At 35.3% G+C, this 22,751-nt stretch overlaps 2 protein-coding genes across 2 annotated transcripts; one reads left to right on the forward strand and one right to left on the reverse strand.

The window, feature by feature from the left end:
- Nucleotides 1-466: 466 nt before the first annotated feature.
- LOC134281252 (dynamin-1-like protein) lies at nucleotides 467-6,269 on the reverse strand. The gene is made up of 5 exons (XM_062763730.1): nucleotides 6,097-6,269; nucleotides 4,201-4,345; nucleotides 3,646-3,767; nucleotides 894-1,143; nucleotides 467-728 (listed from the first exon to the last, which is right to left on the reverse strand). The coding sequence occupies exons 1-5, from the start codon at nucleotides 6,196-6,198 to the stop codon at nucleotides 496-498; spliced, it is 852 nt and encodes a 283-aa protein (XP_062619714.1). The 5' UTR covers nucleotides 6,199-6,269; the 3' UTR covers nucleotides 467-495.
- Nucleotides 6,270-6,535: 266 nt separating this feature from the next.
- On the forward strand, nucleotides 6,536-21,762 carry LOC134281253 (succinate--CoA ligase [GDP-forming] subunit beta, mitochondrial-like). The gene is made up of 11 exons (XM_062763731.1): nucleotides 6,536-6,651; nucleotides 9,737-9,884; nucleotides 11,859-11,958; nucleotides 12,253-12,343; nucleotides 13,774-13,926; nucleotides 15,432-15,521; nucleotides 16,034-16,130; nucleotides 18,639-18,800; nucleotides 18,943-19,085; nucleotides 19,198-19,318; nucleotides 20,853-21,762. The coding sequence occupies exons 1-11, from the start codon at nucleotides 6,568-6,570 to the stop codon at nucleotides 20,966-20,968; spliced, it is 1,305 nt and encodes a 434-aa protein (XP_062619715.1). The 5' UTR covers nucleotides 6,536-6,567; the 3' UTR covers nucleotides 20,969-21,762.
- Nucleotides 21,763-22,751: the final 989 nt, after the last annotated feature.

The following is a 22,751-nucleotide window of genomic DNA, read 5'->3' on the forward strand; positions in this document are numbered from 1 at the left end:
CGGAACAGTTGGAAGTACTAGATTTACTGATTTCCCCACCTGTGCATGAATTCTTTCTGTTGAAATTTTTCAAATTTTGCATGTCTTTATCTTTTTCTTTAAGATGTTTTCTACTTAATTCTGTACCAGTTCGGCAGTTGTAAATTTAATAGGTCACGAGAACCATGCTAGTTTCGCTTTCATTTACAGCCTCAATCTCGTTTAAAGAAAAGGTATTATGCAATGGTATATAAGGTACGATAATATTAAGATGGGAAATGCACAGATGATAAATGGACAAAAAAAAAAAATTTAACCAAAAAAGAAGCCAGTCATTTGGACCGACATTGATAGCATTTTTACCGGTCATGCGAATTTTTTGTCGGATTTGCCGGCATGACTGGCAGTTTTCCACAACTCTGATCATAAACACTATACCTATTAAAAAATCAATGGCCAAAAGGAAAAAAAAATTAAATATGTACTTTTTTTGGATCAGACAATATACTCAAGCAATTAAAGCCCGGCTTTCAGTTCTTTCAATACTTTGATTTTTCTTGTAGCGGATAACTGGTTGACAGACCCATTTATTGTTATTACCTTGTTTTTGTTGATGTCAGCTTGACTTCTGTTGACCACACCTACAATTCCTAGCTTTACCGGTATGACACGCCCACACAAAACCTCCATTGCATCTGTTCCGTGGTCCATAAGGTCCAGCTTTGTCACTACTGCCAATGTACGCCGACCTGAAATAAACAGCATTAAAGCATTAAACTTTCAAGTCAAGCCATTTTTAACCAGTCTGTCAGGACGGGGCAAACAAACTCTTTTAAAAGATGGCCTAGATATTCAATTTAACAATGCTAGTTATTGAGAACAGAATCTCTAAATGAATAGAAATGTTTTTTTACCATCAGGATCTACTTCTTTAGCGAGCTTGAGGGATTCTGAAGTGGCCATGTCCGTGTTGGCAGCACACACTGCCAGGATGATAGAGTTAGGATTCTGGATGTAATCCATGCACAGGTCACGTATCTGGAGTTCTATGTCTTCTGGCTGATCCCCCACAGGGACTTTGGTCATTCCAGGCAGGTCAACCAATGTCAGACTGACCACTTTATTTGAGTAAATTTTCAAACTGATTGGCTCTGGGCAAATTCCCTTAATTCAAAACATAGGTAATCAAAGATTACGAAGCTCACCTCGACGAATGTTATCAGTTTAAGTTATGCAAATCTCACATCATATTTTCTTAATATTTAGTATTCATCCAATATTCTTGCAAGTTGTGTTTAACCCCTAACATGGCATATACACATTTCTACACGTGTAGCGTGAAAAACATGTATAATGTAAACAAATATTCATAACTGTTAATACTGCAGATATCAAGGGAATCAAGTTCATTCGAATTGATCTGTTCCCAAAACTTTAACCTGGTCTCTTGTATGGAAAATATAGGTCAGATCCAGCATCCGAAGCAAGTCTGATTGTGTCCATCCTTAGATGCATCATCCATGCAAGTTTGGTTTAGCTAGGGCTTATAGTTACTTGGGAATGAAAATGAAGGTCAGATCCAGCATCCGTAGCAAGTCTGGTAGTGTCCATCCCTAGATGCATCATCCATGCAAGTTTGGTCCAAATAGGGCTTATAGTTCCTGTGGAATGGACCTGCTCCAAAAACTTGAACCTGGACACTCATCTGGAAAATGTAGGTCAGATCCAGCATCCGAAGCAAGTCTGGAAGTGTACAAAAACTTTAACCTGGTCACTCATCTAGAAAATGTAGGTCAAATCCAGCATCGGAAGCAAGTCTGGTAGTGTACATCCCTAGATGCATCATCCATGCAAGTTTGGTCCAGGTAGGGCTTATAATTCCTTGGGAATGGACCTGCAGGGCTCGAGCTGTGATTCGCCATTGTCGCCAATTGCGAATTTTTTTCAAAAGTGGCGAAAAGAAATTCATAAGTGGCGAAAATGAATTTTTTAGATGTACCATGTACAAAATTTGTGTAGTCCTAATTAGTTCCTTGGTTTATTCAATGTACACAGATAAGTCCCATTGTTTATTTAATGCAGCAGAGGTGTGAAAACTGAAACCTACATGTAGGAAATCATGTCTCGCTTGAACGAATAAGGCTGACTAGGTAACTAGCCTGGAGCAATAAAGGGTTACAAAATTGCTTAAAATAATACTATTTGGATTAAACAAGGGGGGATAAAGTGTGAAGTTTGTAAATAAAAGATTTTTATCAACAAAATCTGGATCTATGTAGATCGTTTTTTTTAAAACCGAAAGTAGGGAAACATGACGAAAATTGTAAAGAATGGCTTCAAATTTTACCTACTGAAAATTGAAACATGTGTATATCATTATATAACTGACAGAGAGTGAAAAAGAAATTGGTTTGGAAACAGAATTATCTGTAGTTAGTAAATTACACTGAATTATTTACAATAACATGAGCTTGCATATTAAACCTTGGAGTCCCCTAGTTGTTAAAATAAAGTCAAGTTTCAAACATAACTTTCATTACTTTTTAATTTACTTCTTTTCACAATTAATTAATGAAATGATGAAAATTTCCATTTTTAAAAAATGTCATATTTTTACTAGGTCTGTAGCCCCCCCCCCCCCCCCCCCCCCCCCTCCCCTCCTTCCCAGGCGAAAAAATATAAACAAGAGGACATTTTCTGTTAAGAGTTGGCTGACATCAATACAATATCAAATTAATTGTGTGATTCCAACATTATTATTTTTTTTCTTTTTTTAAAATGGATACTACCATAAGCTTTAAACATTACAATTTTAAAAGAATGTCTGTGTCAGATAAACATAATAAAAAAAACTTGAATAACAAAATGTGCATTGCATTGTCGAGAAATCAGATGTAAGTATGTCTTATTTCCTTAAAGCTTGTGTCGCGAAAAGTGGCGAAAAATATTTTCGGTCCAGTGGGAGCCCTGGACCTGCTCCAAAAACTTTAACCTGCTCAAAAAACTTTAACCTGGTCACTCATCTAGAAAATGTAGGTCAGATCCAGCATCTGAAGCAAGTCTGGTAATGTACATCCCTAGATGCATCATCCATGCAAATCTGGTCCCAGTAGGGCTTATAGTTTCTTGGGAATGGACTTGCTCCAAAAACTGTAACCTGCTCCAAAAACTTTAACCTGGTCACTCATCTACAAAATGTAGGTCAGATCCAGCATCCGGAGCAAGTCTGGTAGTGTACATCCCTAGATGCATCATCCATGCAAGTTTGGTTCAGGTAGGGCTTATAGTTACTTGGGAATGGACTTGCTCCTAAAACTTTAACCTGGGACCTGACGCTAACGCCGACGCCAATGCCGGGGGTATAGCATAAGCTCATCTCGACTTCGTCGAGGTGAGCTAAAAATAGAAATATGTTGAATCTTCTTGATTTCTGTTTTCTTGACTTCTTTACTTTCTTGAAGGATTGAGAAAGATAAATAATTAATGTATGACAAAACTTCATCATAATTTGTAATAGGTTGCAAACTTATTTGTGTACAATAAATCATTTCTGAAAGGTAAAAAAATTTATATGTAAATTCATTATGAAATTTGTTCTTCAATTCTATAGCTATAAATATCCTGATTTTAGTTATGTGACTGTAACTCATATTCTTTCATAATCACCTTATTGGATCCTGACATTCTGTCTGTTTCATTTTCAATTTCATGTCGAATCTCCTGAAAGTCTGTGTAGATTTTGTTCTTTGTATGCAGGAATTTCCCCCATTCTTCTGCTTTAATTGGATCTATAAATAATCACCAGAAAGAAATTTAAAATGATAACAATCATGATATAATTTGTGAATCTATTGCTTTTTAACACTGATTCATGCTTTGTTTGCAAGCTTGCTGAGCACCTGTTATTTCACAAGCTGTGTCATTTTATGCCATTATCATGATTATTAATACAATTTTAAAGCCATGAAGCTTATTGCTATGATGGTGGTTCCTAAAGCTGTAAATTTGCACGTTTTTAGTAAATTGATTCTTTCAGAGAATTGCCACACAATTTCAAATGAATTTTATTATAAATATATATAATCCATACAGCCAGGATTCTTAACTGATTTTCTGCCCTTATTTATTTTGTTATGAGTACAATAAAAATGTAAAATAATACTAATTTTAAATTTATTCAATATTTCTGAAGTTGGTATTTGACTATTCATAGAATCTTACCTCCATCCTGTGCTCTTGCCTCTCTGTCACTTTTACTGACGTGTATCAGCTGAAGGATCAAAGGTCGCCGGGTAACGATACCGGTACCTCTAGGGAGGAAATCTCGTCCTACCAAACTCTCAATCACGGAACTTTTACCAGAGCTCTACAAAACATAAAGTGACAAAGTATATAGAAAGTCAGACAAGATTTGTACAAAGTCAGGCAAAATATACACAGTCGTCATACATGGAAGTTTGGTCCAGGTAGGGGTTATAGTTACTTGCATTGGAATGGACCTGCTCCTAAAACTTAAACGGGGATGTCAATACTGGAGATATAGAATAAAACCTCATCTTGACTTTGTTGAGGTGAACTTAAAATATTTCCAGTGAGTTTAAAGACTTTCATTAATTGCAAATGTATGTAGGCCTGTTAAAAAAGAGAAATGTCAATAATTTGAACTTCATTTTAATTATTTATTACGCAGACATTTACAATCCCTCTTAAAAATATATTGGCTAGGTTTCAAAATTTTAAGTTTCATTTTCGATTATTGATTATGCAATGCAATATTCGTTTTTATTTTCTTGACATTGAAACCGGTATTACAACAGGTTGGGCACACACCCCCAAATGGTCATTAAACCCCCGTTTGGTGGTCAATCGCCCATATCGGCATCTTTTTTACCTACCAAATGGTGGTCTTTTTTATTCAAATCCAATTTTTATTAAAATAAAGCAAAAGCGCATTTACTTTGGCATTGGGGAATTTTAATTAACATATTCCTCGGGCATTTAATACAATCTAGTCAATTTTCCATGTGGAATTTCTTTGAAACTTCGTAAAAACGAAGCCCACAGTTGTCCGTGACGGCCGAACTATTTGCTCAATCAATACAAAAAAGTATTTTGTTGTGTATAGTTTGGTAAAAAATATATTTAAACAAGAAGTGTTAGTCTAGAGAAGTAACTTTTCAAATGATCTTTCAATCTGCGTCTGTATAAATCTCTATAAAATCCCGTTAAACACGAGCTCCTCGTATTGTATTCGTATGGTGGGCACTTATTGCTGTAATATTCATTTTTTTTCTACATTTGAATGTAACATTTATTCTTTATTTTGTTTTAGGATGAAGTTACGATTTCTGTGCGACCCTTTGAGGTTTAATATGCATATCTATGATGTATCTACTATATTTATTAAAAATTTTTGAATAAAAAATTTACAAAGTGAATTTGCAATTATTCTTATTTTTATTCCAAGATTATAGTTTTTCAGCGATTATTTTATCATAAATTCACGGCATATTGTATTTTTGTAAAAAATAAAGCCATAACATACGAAATAAACGATATAAAAGAGAATTCTTACCCTTCATCGTACTTTACTTTTTGAAAATTTACACTAATGGGCCTCCGTAGTTAAATCAGTCTTTTGACCCAAGTTCGGAAAAGATCGTCATTTTTAATTGGTTAAGATAATTGATCGGTTACCCGGATGACAGAAATATGAAGTGATAAACACGATTGATAGGCTCAACTACGCGCGAGATGGAGGGAATTTTTCTTTTTAAGTTAAAACACAGAAAAGTTACTCTTGTTTACATAGGTGACGATTTTGTCAAATATTTGAACGACACTGCGCAAAAATGTCCGCGTTGAAATTCTGATTTTTTTCGTTCAAAGTTTAGAAAAATATCTATATTTTATTCCCTGTGAGTTGAAATTATGCGCCATTTCACGTTATTCCAGAGAACTTAACAAAACGATTTTTCTCTCCCATTTGGTAGGTAATAAAGACGCCGATATGGGCGATTGACCACCAAACGGGGGTTTAATGACCATTTGGGGGTGTGTGCCCAACCTGTTACAATACATATTTAAGACACCCCAGGGCATCAATGCCCGACTCACCTGATTACCAATCACTACAATTTGTGGTAGGTTTATGACTTCTGAGCCGACAGTATTAAATACATCTTGAAGTTTGTTAATCACAGGTATAAGTCCTTCCATTTTAAATATAGCCTACATTCAATTTAAGTTGGAGTGTCCGTTTTCCTAATTTAACTTTAACAGGGTCAAGGTTGAAAACGGATTTCCTTGAGGAAGAAATTTTTTTCGGTATAATTTGGATTTCTTAAAATTATAAAAAAAAAAAAAAAAAAAAAAAAAAAGAATAAGAATATATTTACTTGTTTGCTTAGCTTTTTGGTGAAAAAAAGAAAATTTTAATATTTTCAATTTTTGATACACAATTAGTCTTTTTCTGGCATTGAAAAATTGATTGCTTGAGTGATCCAAATAATCCGTTCTTGTATTTTTACGATTATCCGTAAAATACTATACCACTCAAACCAATGACGTATAACACATCACAGAAATATGTCTGCGCCCATGAACATGCTTCGGACGTATCGAAAATTGTCTAATTTCAGCTCCATTCTGCAGAATTTTAAGAAAGAGAAGGTAAGTTTCCAAAATTGGGTTAATAAGACGAGTCTTAATTATAGAAATAAGTACGAGATACGGTGGTATAACATTTTTTCCCAATGTTTTGCATAGACAACCCACTTAGGCCTATCTGTTATCAGCTGATAACACTTGACCTTGTTATAAAAAGAATACCAGAAATGTAACTCGAAATAAACTACCCCAAAACAATTTTTAACATGTAAATACAGGGCTTTTAGCTGTGATTGGTGTGCTGTTTAGTGTTTACACTCTTTTTGAGAGTAGCACTGTAGAATTGAAAATATTAAACGGAAGTGTCTATCGGCACGACCGTCGTGCCGATAAATTTCGTTATCCGCACGACGGTCGTGCTAATTACAGTTCTTATCCGCACGACACAAGAGAGATAACTCTAACATTAATTACATGTATACAACGCTGTTGGTGGCGGAAATTATATATATATGTACAACAGGCACTTGTTTCGTATACGGGGTACCCCGTATACGAAACAAGTGCCTGTGATATGTATGTAACAGGAAAGGAGAAAATGTATGGCTGGACCGGGAATCGAACCCGGGACCCCTGTATCTCTAGTCAGGTGCTCTACCAACTGAGCTATCCAGGCCGATATCCACGGCCCCAACCATTGGTCACGGCACCAAATCTGTAACAGGAAAGGAGAAAATGTATGGCTGGACCGGGAATCGAACCCGGGACCCCTGTATCTCTAGTCAGGTGCTCTACCAACTGAGCTATCCAGGCCGATATCCACGGCCCAAACCATTACATGTACAACGAACTTATATTTTTCACCCCTCCCCCCCCCAAAAAAAATAATAATATAATTTACTTGATACATAAAATAAATTATAATACTCCTTTATTTGCTTTCAAAATTGCCTTTATTGAATATTCTTCGTCATGCCGCGATAAACATTTTTAAAATTAATATTATTCATCCTTTGTATTATTTAATTCTTGAGCATTTATCCAAGGTTATGTTGATTGGAGCAAAAATTATATATTATAGGCTGTACACAAATATTTTTCTAATAATAATATAGGCCTACTTCCCTTTATTTACGGTCTCAGCCCCCCCCCCCCCCCCCCTCGTTTTTTAATTCTCTCTCTCTCTCCTATTTCTTCCGAATACTTCACGTAAAAATTATAATATGAACAAAATATTATGTCCTATTTTCCGTATTAATTTTTTGAGATGTGTACTTATAAGTCCCTATATAAGTACCTCTTGTGCACGTGAATCGCGCCCACGGTCGAGAAATTGACCATGCGGCAAGTACACGTAGAACTGCGATAGTTGAAGGATTCAAGTATGAAAAAACCTCGCGGATTTTTAGACCGGGGCGACCCCTAGTCCCCAAAATGACAGAGAGAAAACCCAGTATATTTTAATCTTGTTTTGTTTAAAAATATGATAATTCATTAGTTGCATTTTCGTTATTTGTACCACAGGCACCTGAAGTATGGATAATACCCCCTTTTTTAATGAAAAAAAATGTAAGAGTGTATAATACCTCGAAAATATAAAATTTCCCTGTCAAACACATCTATATGTCATTACAAGCAGATTGAACTTTTTCTCACGTTTAAAGAATGGCCCTATTCGGTATAATAAAATTTTTATTATACCGAATAGGGCCATTCTTTAAACGTGAGAAAAAGTTCAATCTGCTTGCATATAACGACATATAGATGTGTTTGACGGGGAAATTTTATATTTTCGAGGTATTATACACTCTTACATTTTTTTTTCATGAAAAAAAAAGGGGGGTATTATCCATACTTCAGGTGCCTGTGATTTGTACTGCATGTATAAAAATGTTTTGAATTTCCAAAATAACACCCCACTCCACCCTTAAAAATATACAATAATATCACATATTGCCTCGAACCTGCACGATTTAAAACTTATTTTAAGTAAATAAAAAAAAAGAAGAAACGGACCCAAAATCACTTACATTTATTAAATTTAGATAAACCTAAAGAGAAAAATGTATACAGTTGTCACTGCTGTTTTGTTTTGAAAATATTTTATTGGTAACCAAAAGGATAAGAAACAAGTTCTAACAACTTACTATCTTCACACTGCTCAACGAGACGAACTTTCTCTGATGTCGATCCGCACTTGAGAAATTAATTGGAGGTAATCATAATTATGCTGTTAGATTAAATTTATTCTATGCTTTATTATTTTAAGTACAGCATTATTTTACAAATAAGAAAACTATCACTCATTATAAAAATGCGAAATTTAATTTATTTTTAGATAAACACAACACATGAAAGAGGGTAACCTTGTTTGTTCTTTTAGTTATTACCATATTGAGATCGTAATCTTGATTCCTATATTGTAGTGGTCCAGGTACATGTATCATGTCAAGGGTATTTAGAAATTTGAAATTTGAGTGTCGTATATTCGTTCAGTACACTGTAAAAAATGTGCTTAGGAAATAAACACCATCATTACATGGTCATATCTAGACATAAAATTGCTTTTTCTTAAATTGTTTTTTTTTTCTGGGGGGGGGGGGGGGGGGTGGGATCTTTCTTTTCTTCTTTTTTTTATTGGAAAAATCATATCAATGCAAAAAAGTTGGCTAAATCACATTTTTAAAAAACTCTTGCATAGGAACTCCTGAATAGGAAGCATGGAAAAGGCATTTTGCGGATGTCTAATAAATAAAATTTGTTTTGAATTTCAACGTACAGATGCAGAATGACAAGTAAAAAAAATCATATAAAAGTAAAAATACAATACAAATTAATAAACGTATAATTAAATAATATAAATTAATTTTGAAGTTTGTCGTGCGAATAACGTTTATAATTCGCACGACCGTCGTGCGAATAACTTTAGTTGTCGGCACGACCGTCGTGCGGATAACATCGGTAATTAGCACGACCGTCGTGCGTATAGCCTCGGCCAAATTAAACATACTTCACATGTACTATATGATTTAATAATCATGTATGTAATATGCCTACAAGGGCCCTGATCTGGAATAATAAATATATTCTATTCTATTTTGTACTTACCAAGTGGTTTTTTTTATAACTCACATATTTTTTTATACAGCAGAAGAATGTTTTCTGTATTTCCATAAGATGCTTGAGTCTACAGGAGTATCAAAGCAAGAAGCTTATGTTGGATAATGGGATCAATTGTCAGAAGTTTGTTGTTTGCAGCTCCGTCGAAGAGGCCAAAACAGCAGCCAAAAAACTAGGTAAATATTTGTCTAAAACTAAATTTTCTGCACCAATGATTGTGGGTCACAGATTACTTTGTCTCTGTTAGCTATCTTGTACAGGTCATGATTGCATAACAGAAACATTGGAAACTCATGCTAAAACAGATTGCCTACAATTAACCTTAGGTTGTGATCAAACCCTCAAAATGTTCAAGAAGGTCATTTGGCTGAGATCTAGGTCACTGACAGAAAGAGTGCATAACCAAGTTCCCTAATGGAGAAACTTTGAAGCTCAAACTTAGCAAAGGCTTTACTTATGTCATGGTCAGATAGTTAGGAATGTTATGACTTTGACACAAGGTCATTTGTATGGGTTGTTCTGTGACCTAGACTCAAGGTAATTTTGGTATTAGCTTAAGGTTATATGCAAAACATACTTACTTCTCCACTCTGTTGTCCAGAGGACGTATGAGGCTTTTCAACAAAGAATGCCACTTACGGCGTTCACTGGTAACAACCTGCCCCTTCCTCCAACTGTTCCAACCCAGTTCTCTTTCTTTCTCAACACAGCATCACTAGGTGTTCTTTGGCCATCCTATTTGTCTCTTTCCCTCATGGGCCCAAGTGAGAGCTGTTCATTTGCAAAAAGCAGTGTTGTAAATGTTGTAAGATCTAATCAATAATATGTTTGCATGTATGTTTGTATAATTAATAAAATTTTAATATTGCACATGATAGGGCGTATTAAAGGTCAAGTGGGCAAGTTCATGTCACAGACTGAAAGCTAAAATGCCAGAAAAATGACAATACACTATTTTAATTTAAAAAATCAACAAAATTAAAAATTTTTGCAACAGAGAGAAATCATGTGGTATGTCAATCAAATATTTTCATACCCCCCGCAAACGAAGTTTGGGGGGTATATAGGAATCACCTTGTCCGTCTGTCCGTCTGTCTAGCTGTCCGTCTGTCTGTGCAAACGTGTCCAGTCCATATCTTTCTTACGGAGGGACATTAGAATCTACTACTCCACACAAAGATTGCCCATGTTCCAAGGGTGTGTCATGACCTTGACCCAAGGTCATTTGGGGAAGTTCAAGGTCACTGGAAGAAATTTTTCATAATTTGTGTCCGGTCTACATCTTTTTTATGGATAAACTTGGTAGGTTCTCATTTCATGCAAAGATTGCCCATGACCCAAGGATTTGTCCTGACCTTGACCCAAGGTCATTGGGAAAGTTCAAGGTCACTGGAAGAAAAATTTCATAATTTGTGTCCGGTCTACATCTTTTTTATGGATAAACTTGGTAGGTTCTCATTTCATGCAAAGATTGCCCATAACACAAGGATGTGTCCTGACCTTGACCCAAGGTCATTTGGGGAAGTTCAAGGTCACTGGAAGAAAAAGTTCATAATTCGTGTCCGGTCCATATCTTTCTTATGGATAAACTTGGTAGGTTCTCATTTCACCCAAAGATTGCCCATGACCTAAGGGTGTGTCATGACCTTGACCCAAGGTCATTTGGAGAAGTTCAAGGTCACTGGAAGTAAAATTCATAATTTGTGTCCGGTCCATATCTTTCTTATGGATAAACTTGGTAGGTTCTCATTCTACACAAAGATTGCCAATGACCCAAGGGTTTGTCATGACCTTAATTCAAGGTCATTTGGGGAAGTTCAAGGTCACTGGAAGAAAAACTTCATAATTCATGTCCGGTCCATATCTTTCTTATTGATAAACTTGGTAGGTTCTCATTTCACACAAAAATTGCCCATGACCCAAGGGCATGTCATGACATTGATGCAAGGTCATTTGGGAAACTTCAAGGTCACTGGAAGAAAAATTTCATAATTCATGTGTGATACATATTTTTATTATGGAAAAACTTACTTCTGAAAAACCCAGCGGGGGGTATTTTGTCCCGTTTGGACAGTTCTAGTTATTACCTAAATTTAATGCACTGCATCCCTTCTTCCTGTGCAGTTCTTGAATACATTATATTTTTTTAGAGGTTGATGAATATGTGATAAAGGCTCAGATTCTGGCTGGAGGCAGAGGGAAAGGTGTGTTTTCTAATGGATTCAAAGGAGGAGTCCATCTCACAAAGAAGTAAGCTATCAGATGATCTCAATGTAGATTCTTGGATCAATAGAATATTAATGCATTATCACTGATTGGTTTGATAACTTGATCTCCCTAGATTCATCATAGAAAGAGTCTTTTTACAACCTTTGATTCCAAACTACAGCAAAAAGTTTTCTATTTTGATACATGAAAGACATGATGTTGTAGTAACTAATTTTTATAGACTGTTATCTTAGTTTTGTACAAGCTAAAAATCCTAATAAAATCTGCATCTGAAAAAGCCATGAAAATTCTTTTTCTCTGCCATACATTTTGTAGCCCAAGTGAAGTGGAGGGTCTGGTCACAAGTATGCTGGGACACAAACTAAAGACAAAACAAACAACAGGAGATGGAGTCAAAGTGTCAAAGGTTTGAGTGTGTGTGTGGCGTATATGTTTAGCTTACCTGAGCCTTAACCCAAGACCAGTGAGCTTTTCTGTTTAAATTTGCCATTGTCTGTCATTGTTGCAGTGTGCGAAATTAACACCTGACCGATAGTCCGAATCTATCCCAAGTTGACTCGGGCTACGCCGATCTGAATTCAAGAAGACTGAATTGTCTATCCCAATTTTGGCCATGAGTAAATTGAGACGTAAACAGAGACGTATTATACACTTGTACGTCTCTGGATTGAATAAAAAATCAAACATGTCGTTCAAAATAAAATGATTCTGAGACATAGTTTTTTACTCTGTGTTAAAAGTATTATCATTAAATCTCAAAATTCAGAACATTGCGTATCTTTTAACAAATTAACGGTGATCGTGTACTACTTTTATCCAATGTTCGCTTCCTGTTGCACATTTGTCATAGCGAATTCTGACCGCTGGTTACTGGATGGAAGCGTGAGATTAAACACAAAGTGAATTTTTAAAAGTCATAAAAGGGAAAGCAACAAAGATAATTTAAGAGTTTGTGTCTTTCACAAACATAAACTTGTCTGCAGAATGAAGTTCATTTGCAACGAATCTGAAAATTAACACGGCAAATATTTTTGTCGGACACTGATTTTATACTTTATTTTGACAAGGTACCGGTAATAATGAGAATGTAATGGATACATATACTTCATATACTTCATCAATAAAATAAATACGATTAGAAATATATACCTGTATATATGAATGAAAACAAGCGTATTAATAAATATATAATTTATGAATACATGTTTAAAAATGAGTGCATTTTTTCGTCTTTAATTTTTGTTGTGGACAGTCCCATTTCTCTAAGGTCTATCCCACTTTAAAATGAGATAGCCCTGTGGGCTATCTCATTCTCCTGTTTAGTTTCACACACTGTTGTTGTCATAACCCTTTCACACAATTTCTTCATCTCCAGAACCACTGGATCAACCTTGTACACAGTATAATGAAGTTTTAAAAAGGGATTCTAGTCTGTTCCTATAAATGGGGATATAATCATGAAACAGCAGAAATAAGGTGGTTATTATGATAAGATATTCCAATTGGGTGCAGGGGGTGGTTAAGATTAGGGGGTAGATCTAAAACTCATATGGAAGCATTCTTGGGTGGTGTAGATTCTAAATTGTACAACATGTACAAATCAATAACTCTTGGGGTAGGGTAAGGCCACATTAGGTATTACAAAGGGGAGAATCTGGAGAAGAACAGCACAGTCAAAGTTACTCAGGTGAGGTTGTAGCACATGGGCCTCTTATTAAATAATAATTTATAAAGAAGTATACTTTGAATGCTTGCTTTCATATCAGGTGATGGTAGGCAGGTTTTTATAATTCATACAGAAGTAACTTTCAGTATGGCTGTTTGTTTTTATACCAGGTGATGGTGGCCGAGGCATTAGACCTAGCCAGGGAGACCTACTTTGCCATTGTGTTAGACAGATCATTTGCAGGACCAGTGATAATTGGCAGTAAGCATGGAGGAATGGACATAGAAGAAACTGCCGCTACAGACCCACACTCTATTATCAAGGTTTGTAGGGGGGAGGGATTGTTCACATTCAAAACATTGTAAATCACATCGTATGATCACTATAATATACTAAAGAGAAATGATGCTGAACACAATTAAAAAATATGTATTTACTTGTATAAAGTAATTTATATTGAGATTGAAATTCATATGGGATTGAGTATAGTTTGACTCAATGTCACAATGTTTTAAATGGCTTTAAAGGATGTACTGGTGAGCCATTGTATGAGTATGTGACATTTTTAAGGTCTTTGGTTTCTTTTTCCCTATTATTATTATTATTCTTTTTTTTTCTTACCGATTTTGTGCACGCGAGTTCTCGGAAACGGCTTGGTCGATTTTCACGAAACTTTCAGATCTGATAGATATTGGTCTGAACCTTATTGGAAATTTTTTTATATATGTACGTCGTCACTTCCGGTCGTGAGATATGGACGATTTACTGATTTTCAGAGGGTCGGCTTGTCCTGGCAATCAATCCAAAACGAATTAAGATATTGACTTGAGATTTTCAGTGAAGGTAGAGGAAGGTATGCTGAATTGCTTTTTTGAGTCTATATCTTTCCAGCGCAAAAGGCGTTGAAGCTCGCCTGAGCCAAAAAATAGGCTCGGAAATATCTCGCAAAATTTAACACTTTTTCTCTGATATCTTGATACCTGTCAATAATTTGTTAAAAGATAGATAATAAAAGTTGTTCAGAACTAGATTTTCTATCATTTTATATAAAGAAAAGGGGTGTGACCCCTTAAATAAAGGGCAAAGAGAGGCCAAAAGTCTCTCATCTATAGCTCTTTATTTATCAATTTTTTGTTATAAATAACTGAAGCAAAAATGTTTATCATAACAATCTGCATCAATGCACTGAAAAATTGTGATAATATGTTACGTAATAAGGGGTCATAAGGGACCAAAATGCTCATTCTTGGATTCTTTATATCTCCAAAAGGGGAAATATTTTGATAAGCGGAATGGAGTAAAAGATGATCAGTGTTGTCTTTTAAACATTTTACAACCAATCTATATATGCAAAAACATCCTATTAAGGATATAAAGGATTGGCCCCTAAATTTTTCTATCCTTCATATCGCGAAAACGAAAAGAAATATCTTAATAGTTGTTGAACAAAAAATCTTTAAAATAAAAAACCTTATCATTGGATAGGAAGAAAGGGTCTGACCCCTCAAATAAGGGGCCCTTAGGGGCCAAAAGACTTTCATTCATTATGATAACAACATGTATTTTAATTATTTTATAGTAGAAAGTAACAGAATTTAATGAAAGGAGAGTTTTCTAAGTCTTGATATCATTATGATTTAACAAAGATCATTGCCAAAATCATATCTTATCGAAAAATCGGACGGAAGACCTACTTGTTGCTTGCAACGAGATCTCATCTAGTCTTTAGTATGATTTGTTCAAGGCACCAATCGTTTTAATGCATGCATTTTTTTACTTTTTTCCTGCACTTATGTTTTTAAATAATTTTTTCTTATCATTTTTGCAGGAGCCAGTAGATATAATGACTAGTGTCACAGAGAGGCAATGTCTGTCAGTGGCTGAGAAGCTGGGATTCCAGGGCAACAATCTACAAACAGTAATGGACTTTTGCAAGGATTGCTGACTTTTACAGTTGACGGCTTACTTTAACACTAGGGAAGCTCTTTTACGATATTAATATTTAGCTCGACATTTCATTCAACGTAAATAACAGTGCATTTGAATACACATGTAAGTTGTCCTTGAAGAAAACTACAACCACCCTTACTTTCAACTCCCAACTTTCACATGTTAGTGCCCCTAATTAATACCATACCTATGACCACTAAAAGGTTTTCTTATCTATTGTCAATTCAGTACATCCGTACATGATACAGGTTAAAATGTCAAAGTAAACCGTCAAAAGTTAAATTCAGTGCTTCTTGCAAAAGTCCATTAATCCATTCACTATATCAGGGTTTCTAGTTACAAAATGATATCAATTTAAACAGATGACATTTATTTTTGTTAAGAGACCTACAAGTTTCTTGTGTGACTTCATTTTCAATACTTGTAGAGTATACCTATAGTTACATGATCCACAGTTTTTTCCCCTTTATTTTTTTTCAGGCAGCTGACCAGATTCGTAGGCTTTATGAATTGTTTGTTAAAGTGGACGCCACACAGGTGGAAATCAATCCCTTCGGAGAAACCCCTGATGGCAGAGGTAGGGGATACACAATAACAAAATTGATACTGTAAATGTATTATATTTGGACGTGTATATTATTCGCGGAGATCATCTTCCGCTAAATCAAATACATCACTAGATGTCATTTACTCATATTCTTATTAAAGCACATTCAGAGAGCACTAATTTAAATAAATGCAAACCTATTAAAAAATCAATTTCCGCCAAATGTCATACACACCAAATGAAATAAATTTACAATTAGGTCTCTACTGAGGGATGTCAACATACTAATTATCTTTCATTCTGAAAGGTTGACAATTTGAGGGATTTCCTACACACATCTTTGGTCTTGATAAGCAATGATTGTAGAAGTATTTTTATCTGTTACTATGATGGAGTCATTGATATGGGGTATATTTGTTACGGTGGAATCATTTTAATTGGTCAGGGTCAGTGTTTGAGGTTGAAATAGATTTTGCTGGTTCCTGGGTTGATGTAATTTTATGGGTACTAACTCGTGTGTATGGAAGATTCGATAACTTGATGAGTTGAAAAAGTTACAGGGAGGTAAATTTGAGAGAGAGGGTGATCCAAAAATCTATAAATATTGGATTCCAACAAACAGCGATGATTCCACAGTAGCAATGTTCATCAATAATTTTTGATAATTCATTTTTTTTTCTCATTGTTAATCAAAGTGTGTTCCCCTTTGGCTTAAAACTGTAATTGTAGTCTACATTCCTTTCATGTAATAAGTTCCTTTTTAGCTCACCTGAGCCAAAGGCTCAAGTGAGCTTTTCTGATCACAATTTGTCCGTTGTCTGTCGTTGTCGTCGTCGTTGTCGTCATCGTCGTTGTTGTAAACTTTTCACATTTTCATCTTCTTCTCAAGAACCACTGGGCCAATTTCAACTTGGCACAAAGTATCCTTGGGTGAAGGGGATTCAAGTTTGTCCAAATGAAGGGCCACGCCCTCATTCAAGGGGAGATAATTGGGAATTAATGAAAAAATGGTGGTATCTTTTAAAAATCTTCTTCTCAAGAACCACTGTGCCAGGAAAGATGAAACTTTTGGGGAAACATCCTCAGGTAGTGTAGATTCAAGTTTGTTCATATCATGACCCCCGGGGGTTAGGCGGGGCCAAAATGGCCGACCAAAGTTTTACATAGAAATATATAGGAAAAATCTTTTAAAATCTTCTTCTCAAGAATAACAAAGCCATAGTTGATCATATTTATATGAAAGCATCCTCAGGTAGTGTAGATTCAAGTTTGTTCATATCATGACCCCCGGGGGTTGGGCGGGGCCAAAATGGCCGACCAAAGTTTTACATAGAAATATAAAGGAAAAATCTTTTAAAATCTTCTTCTCAAGAATAACAAAGCCATAGTTGATCATATTTATATGAAAGCATCCTCAGGTAGTGTAGATTCAAGTTTGTTCATATCATGAGCCCCGGGGGTTGGGTGGGGCCAAAATGGCCGACCAAAGTTTTACATAGAAATATATAGGAAAATTCTTTAAAAATCTTCTTCTCGAGAATGGCAAAGCCACAATTGATCAAATTTTTTTGGAAGCATTCACAGGTAGTGTAGATTCAAGTTTGTTCATATCATGACCCCTGGGGGTAGGGCGGGGCCAAAATGGCCGATCAAAGTTTTACATAGAAATATATAGGAAAAATCTTTAAAAATCTTCTTCTCAAGAACTACTGGGCCAGGAAAGATGAAACTTATGTGGAATCATCCTCAGGTATTGTAGATTCAAGGTAGTTCATATCATGACCCCCGGGGGTAGGGTGGGGCCAAAATGGCCGATCAAAGTTTTACATAGGAATATAGTGGAAAAATCTTTTAAAATCTTCTTCTCAAGAAACACTGGGCCAGGAATGATAAAACTTTTGTGGAATCATCCTCAGGTAATGAAGATTCAAGTTCGCCCAAATCATGACCCGGGGGGTAGGGTAAGGCCAAAATGGCTGATCAAAGTTTAACATAGGAATGTAACGGAAAAATCTTTAAACATCTTCTTCTCAAGAACCACTGGGCCAGGAAAGATGAAACTTATGTGGAATCATCCTCAGGTAGTGTAGATTCAAGTTTGTTCAAATCATGACCCCCAGGGGTAGGGTGGGGCCAAAATGGCCGATCAAAGTTTTACATAGGAATATATAGGAAAAATCTTCTCAAGAACCATTGAGACAGGAAAGATGAAACTCCTGTGGAATCATCCCGGGATAGTGTAGATTCAAGTTTATTCACAACAAGACCCCCAGGGGTAGGGTTGGGCAAATAACGTATAAAAAGTTTACATAAGAATATATAAAGAAACCTTATGATATTTATAGGGAATTATCCTTAGGTTGTGTAGATTAGATTCAAGTTTGTACATATCATGACCCCTGGAGGGTTTAAATTCAAGCCCCCTCCCCCCTCTCAGTAAACTTTCAGTTCTGATATGATCTGGTATGTGCTTTTTCCTAGCCAATTGCTCAGGTGAGCGATGTGGCCCCTGGGCCTCTTGTTTTCCTGCTCTTTCAGTTGTTTGTTTTGATGCCAAGATCAACTTTGATGACAATGCTGCTTTTAGACAGAAGGAAGTATTTGCTATGGATGATATGGCAGAAACCGATCCCCGAGAAATTGAAGCTAGTCGACTAAAACTGAATTACATAGCCCTGGAGGGGAGCATAGGATGTCTCGGTTTGTTAACTATGAAAATTTCTGTGCAATATCTTCAACAAACTTACTCAATTTTTATCAAGACAATAATTTTAGAGGGAAGCTTGGCCCATGGTTCTTGTCTAAGAAATCATATAGGAATGCATATTATATTTATTTATAGTGAATGGTGCTGGTCTCGCCATGGCAACAATGGACATTATCAAACTTCACGGAGGGGAACCAGCTAACTTTTTAGATGTCGGAGGGGGGGTGTCAGAACAGCAAGTCCATGATGCTTTCTTTCTCCTCATGGGAGACTCACATGTATGAATTCAATATGTACTCATAATACATTCAGGAAAAGAAATTTATGAGGGGTTTAAATTTTATTTCTAATATTTTCTTGGCTTGATGTATAATTTATATTTTGTTTCAGGTGAAGACAATTTTAGTGAATATATTTGGAGGTATTGTAAACTGTGCTACTGTTGCTACAGGGATAATCAAAGCCAGTAAGAAATTACATCTGGAGCTTCCACTCGTAGTCAGATTAGAAGGTAAATAACTGCATACATGTGTGTTGAAGATTTATAATGTGGATCTGTTTATTACTGTGTGTGATCTGAAAAACGTGCCAAAACATATTACCTTGAAACAAAGCAAACTCTATAGCTCCATAGATACATTAGCAAAAAAGTAAACAAAATCCATCAATGGCTTATAAAATTAATGAAAATGTAAATTGCAGTCAAAGCACTTTATAGTAATTAGATGTACAACAGTAAAACACAGTTAAAATGAAGTGCCCGTGACTGGCTGTTCTGATTTGTTAAAAGTATTATTCGTTATACCTGTTTATAAAGCTTCACATTATAAAATGAACACAGAATGAAAATCACTTTGCTATTTATTAGGGATGTCAAATCGGTCAATTTTTAATACTCGGTTACTCGGACGTTTTTCCGATCGAGTACCCGGGTACTCGGTAAAAGTCTAAATAAATATGAACAAGTTAATTGATAACTGTAAAACATTGAAATAAAACCACATGGTCTGATGGGAGGTTTACAGTAACCTGTGTTGTAACAATTATGACCACTTTGTGCCCGACGAAATTTAATCTAACATTTTTTAAGTCCAATCTATTTATCAGATAAATACGAGATATAAAATCATAAATGGCTCACAATGGTTTTGTTTTAAAAAATAATCTGTTCCCTAATTGTAATGTAACTCTATCAATGTGTTTGACGTCCAAGTGATAAGTCGTCAGAGCTATACATGTACAGTATCAACTTGATCAAGTTCTAACAGAGCGGATTTACGATCTTCGTACGCTTTTCGATCATTGATTTCATTAAAATTACGAGACGATATGTTGTAGTTTGGTGCAACGATGGACATAAAATTTTTAAAACCTTTGCATTCAATAATTTGCATTAATTGGCACGTAATCAAACGCATCCATATCAACAATCGCACGTGCAATATCGTCTGTCTCTTTCCCCGAGAATCTACGGTTTCTGGAGAATTAACAAAATTATCTAATTCATATTAAACATAATAGATCTTAAACGATGTTCAATGAAAACAAATAATTATAGAACAAACTAAACATAAGGGTAGAAGACAGCCGACGGTGAGAATGCCAGGTAGCAGGTGCTTGGTCACGGTAATTACTGTATAAACACTGCCACAGGCGATAACGGTCATTTAGAGGCTCAGGAAAACCTGTTTACTGTATGTACAAGTGCAATGAACATTTTACATTTAAAACCGATATTTTAATGCATTAATAAATAAGCTTAGAATTATTTAAAAATGTACATCCGAGTAACCGAGTACCGATTTTAGTATTCGATACTCGGACGTTCGATCGAGTACCCGGTTAACCGGGTACTCGTTGACATCCCTACTATTTATAAGCATCAATTCATTAACAGAATATTCTCTATAAGCATGTTTTACTGTGTATTTTGATTTTTTATCATGCCTTTTTACCATGGACTTTAAAATGAAGTGGAAGGTCTAATTGTCCTCCACAAATCAAATTTTTAAGATTTGATAAATCTCTGTCAACTGGTTTTACAGGTAACAATGTAGAGGAAGCCAAGAAAATTCTGGCAGAAAGTGGAATGAAGATCACCGTAGCCGACGGTTTTAACGATGCAGCTCGCCTCTCAGTGCAATCGGCATCTACAGCTTAACTGTGATAATACTAGGCATTTGTTTTAATAATGCCAAATTCCAAAAACTTGTATCCGTAAATCCAGGAGGATTGTGTACATTAGATTTATAGGTGCTTTTTGAGAATGAGTGATGATTTTATGATTTCAATTAGTAAGTTGAGAAATTAACATTTATTCAATTTTTTTGATGGGCATTTACTAGTAGAATACCTTTAAAGTAAACAATGATTTAATTTAATATCATATTTTATTTAGATTCTTCCCTTTTGTATTTGATTTGTCCATTGTCCAGAAATGCTTAATGCTAGTGTGCACGTTACTGAAAATATTTTATTTGTGCACACGTGTCATGAAATTTGCATATGTATATGTATATAAAATGTACCGAGGTAAGTTAATTTCTACTTTAATTATTATTAAAAAGTTTTGAAGATTTATATATAAACAGTATTATTTTATAGATATGCTGTAAACTATGCTTTACATCTGATCATTAAAGGAAATCTTCACACTATTACCTTTATACAAGCTCTCTAAATTTTACTTCCATTTACATCATACTATTGATATAACAAATATGTTTTTATTTCATACGGTTCAGTAAAGTTGCTCCATGGGATTTTTATATACTTTTTTCCCGATGATTATTGGCATTATAAAACACTTCAAATTTGTTTTTGATATTTCCAGTCCACTTAAATAGAGGGAATGGGAAAATCAATCATATTTTAAAATGATTTAAGTATTGTACGGTACTTGTACCATTTACAATGTAGGTTACTCTTCCAAATAAAGCCAATTCAAAAGAAAAATGAGATAGTTATGTTTTCCATTTTTAGCTCACCTGAGCGGAAGGCTCAAGTGAGCTTTTCTGATCAAAATTTGTCCATTGTCTGTCGTTGTCGTTGTAAACTTTTCACATTTTCATCTTCTTCTTAAGAACCACTGTGCCAATTTCAACCAAACTTGCCACAAAACATCCTTGGGTCAAGGGGATTCAAGTTTTTTCAAATGAATGGCCACACCCTCATTCAAGGGGCGATACGTGTGTAATTGGGAATTAGTGAAAATTTTTTGGCATGTTTTAAAAATCTTCTTCTCAAGAACCACTGTGCTAGGAAAGATGAAACTTGTGGGTAAACATCCTCAGGTAGTGTAGATTCAAGTTTGTTCAAATCCCCTGGGGGTAAGGCGGGGCCAAAATGGCCGAGCAAAGTTTTACATAGAAATATACAGGAAAATTCTTTTAAAATCTTCCTCTCCAGGAAAATTCTTTTAAAATCTTCCTCTCCAGAATCGCAAAGCCATAATTGATCATATTTATATGGAAGCATCTTCAGGTAGTGTAAATTCAAATTCAAATCATGACCCCCAGGGTAGGGCGGGGCCAAAATGGCCAATCAAAGTTTTACATAGAAATAGATATGAACATTCTTAAAAAAAATCATTTTCTCAAGAATTACAGAGCCATAATTGATCATATTTATATGGAAGCATCCTCAGGTAGTGTAGATTCAAATTTTTTCAAATCATGACCCCCGGGGGTAGGGCGGGGCCACAATGGCCGATTTAGGTAGATATACATAGGAAAATTCTTTAAAAAATCATCTTCTCAAGCAAAGCCATGATTGTTCATGGGAACATTTTTGGATTTAAACTTTTTAATAATAAACCAATTTCTACTTTTTCAGAGCCACAATGCTCATGTGAACGATGTGGCCCATGGGCCTCTTGTTTGTCTCTACCAATTACAGGTCAGAACAATTAAAGCATACCGTAAATCTGAAAATTTTTGCTGTAG

Source organism: Saccostrea cucullata, unplaced genomic scaffold (genome assembly GCF_032062105.1).
Source record: "Saccostrea cucullata isolate Sc308-1 unplaced genomic scaffold, CSIRO_AGI_Scuc_v1 ctg5350, whole genome shotgun sequence".
NCBI lineage: Eukaryota > Metazoa > Mollusca > Bivalvia > Ostreida > Ostreidae > Saccostrea > Saccostrea cuccullata.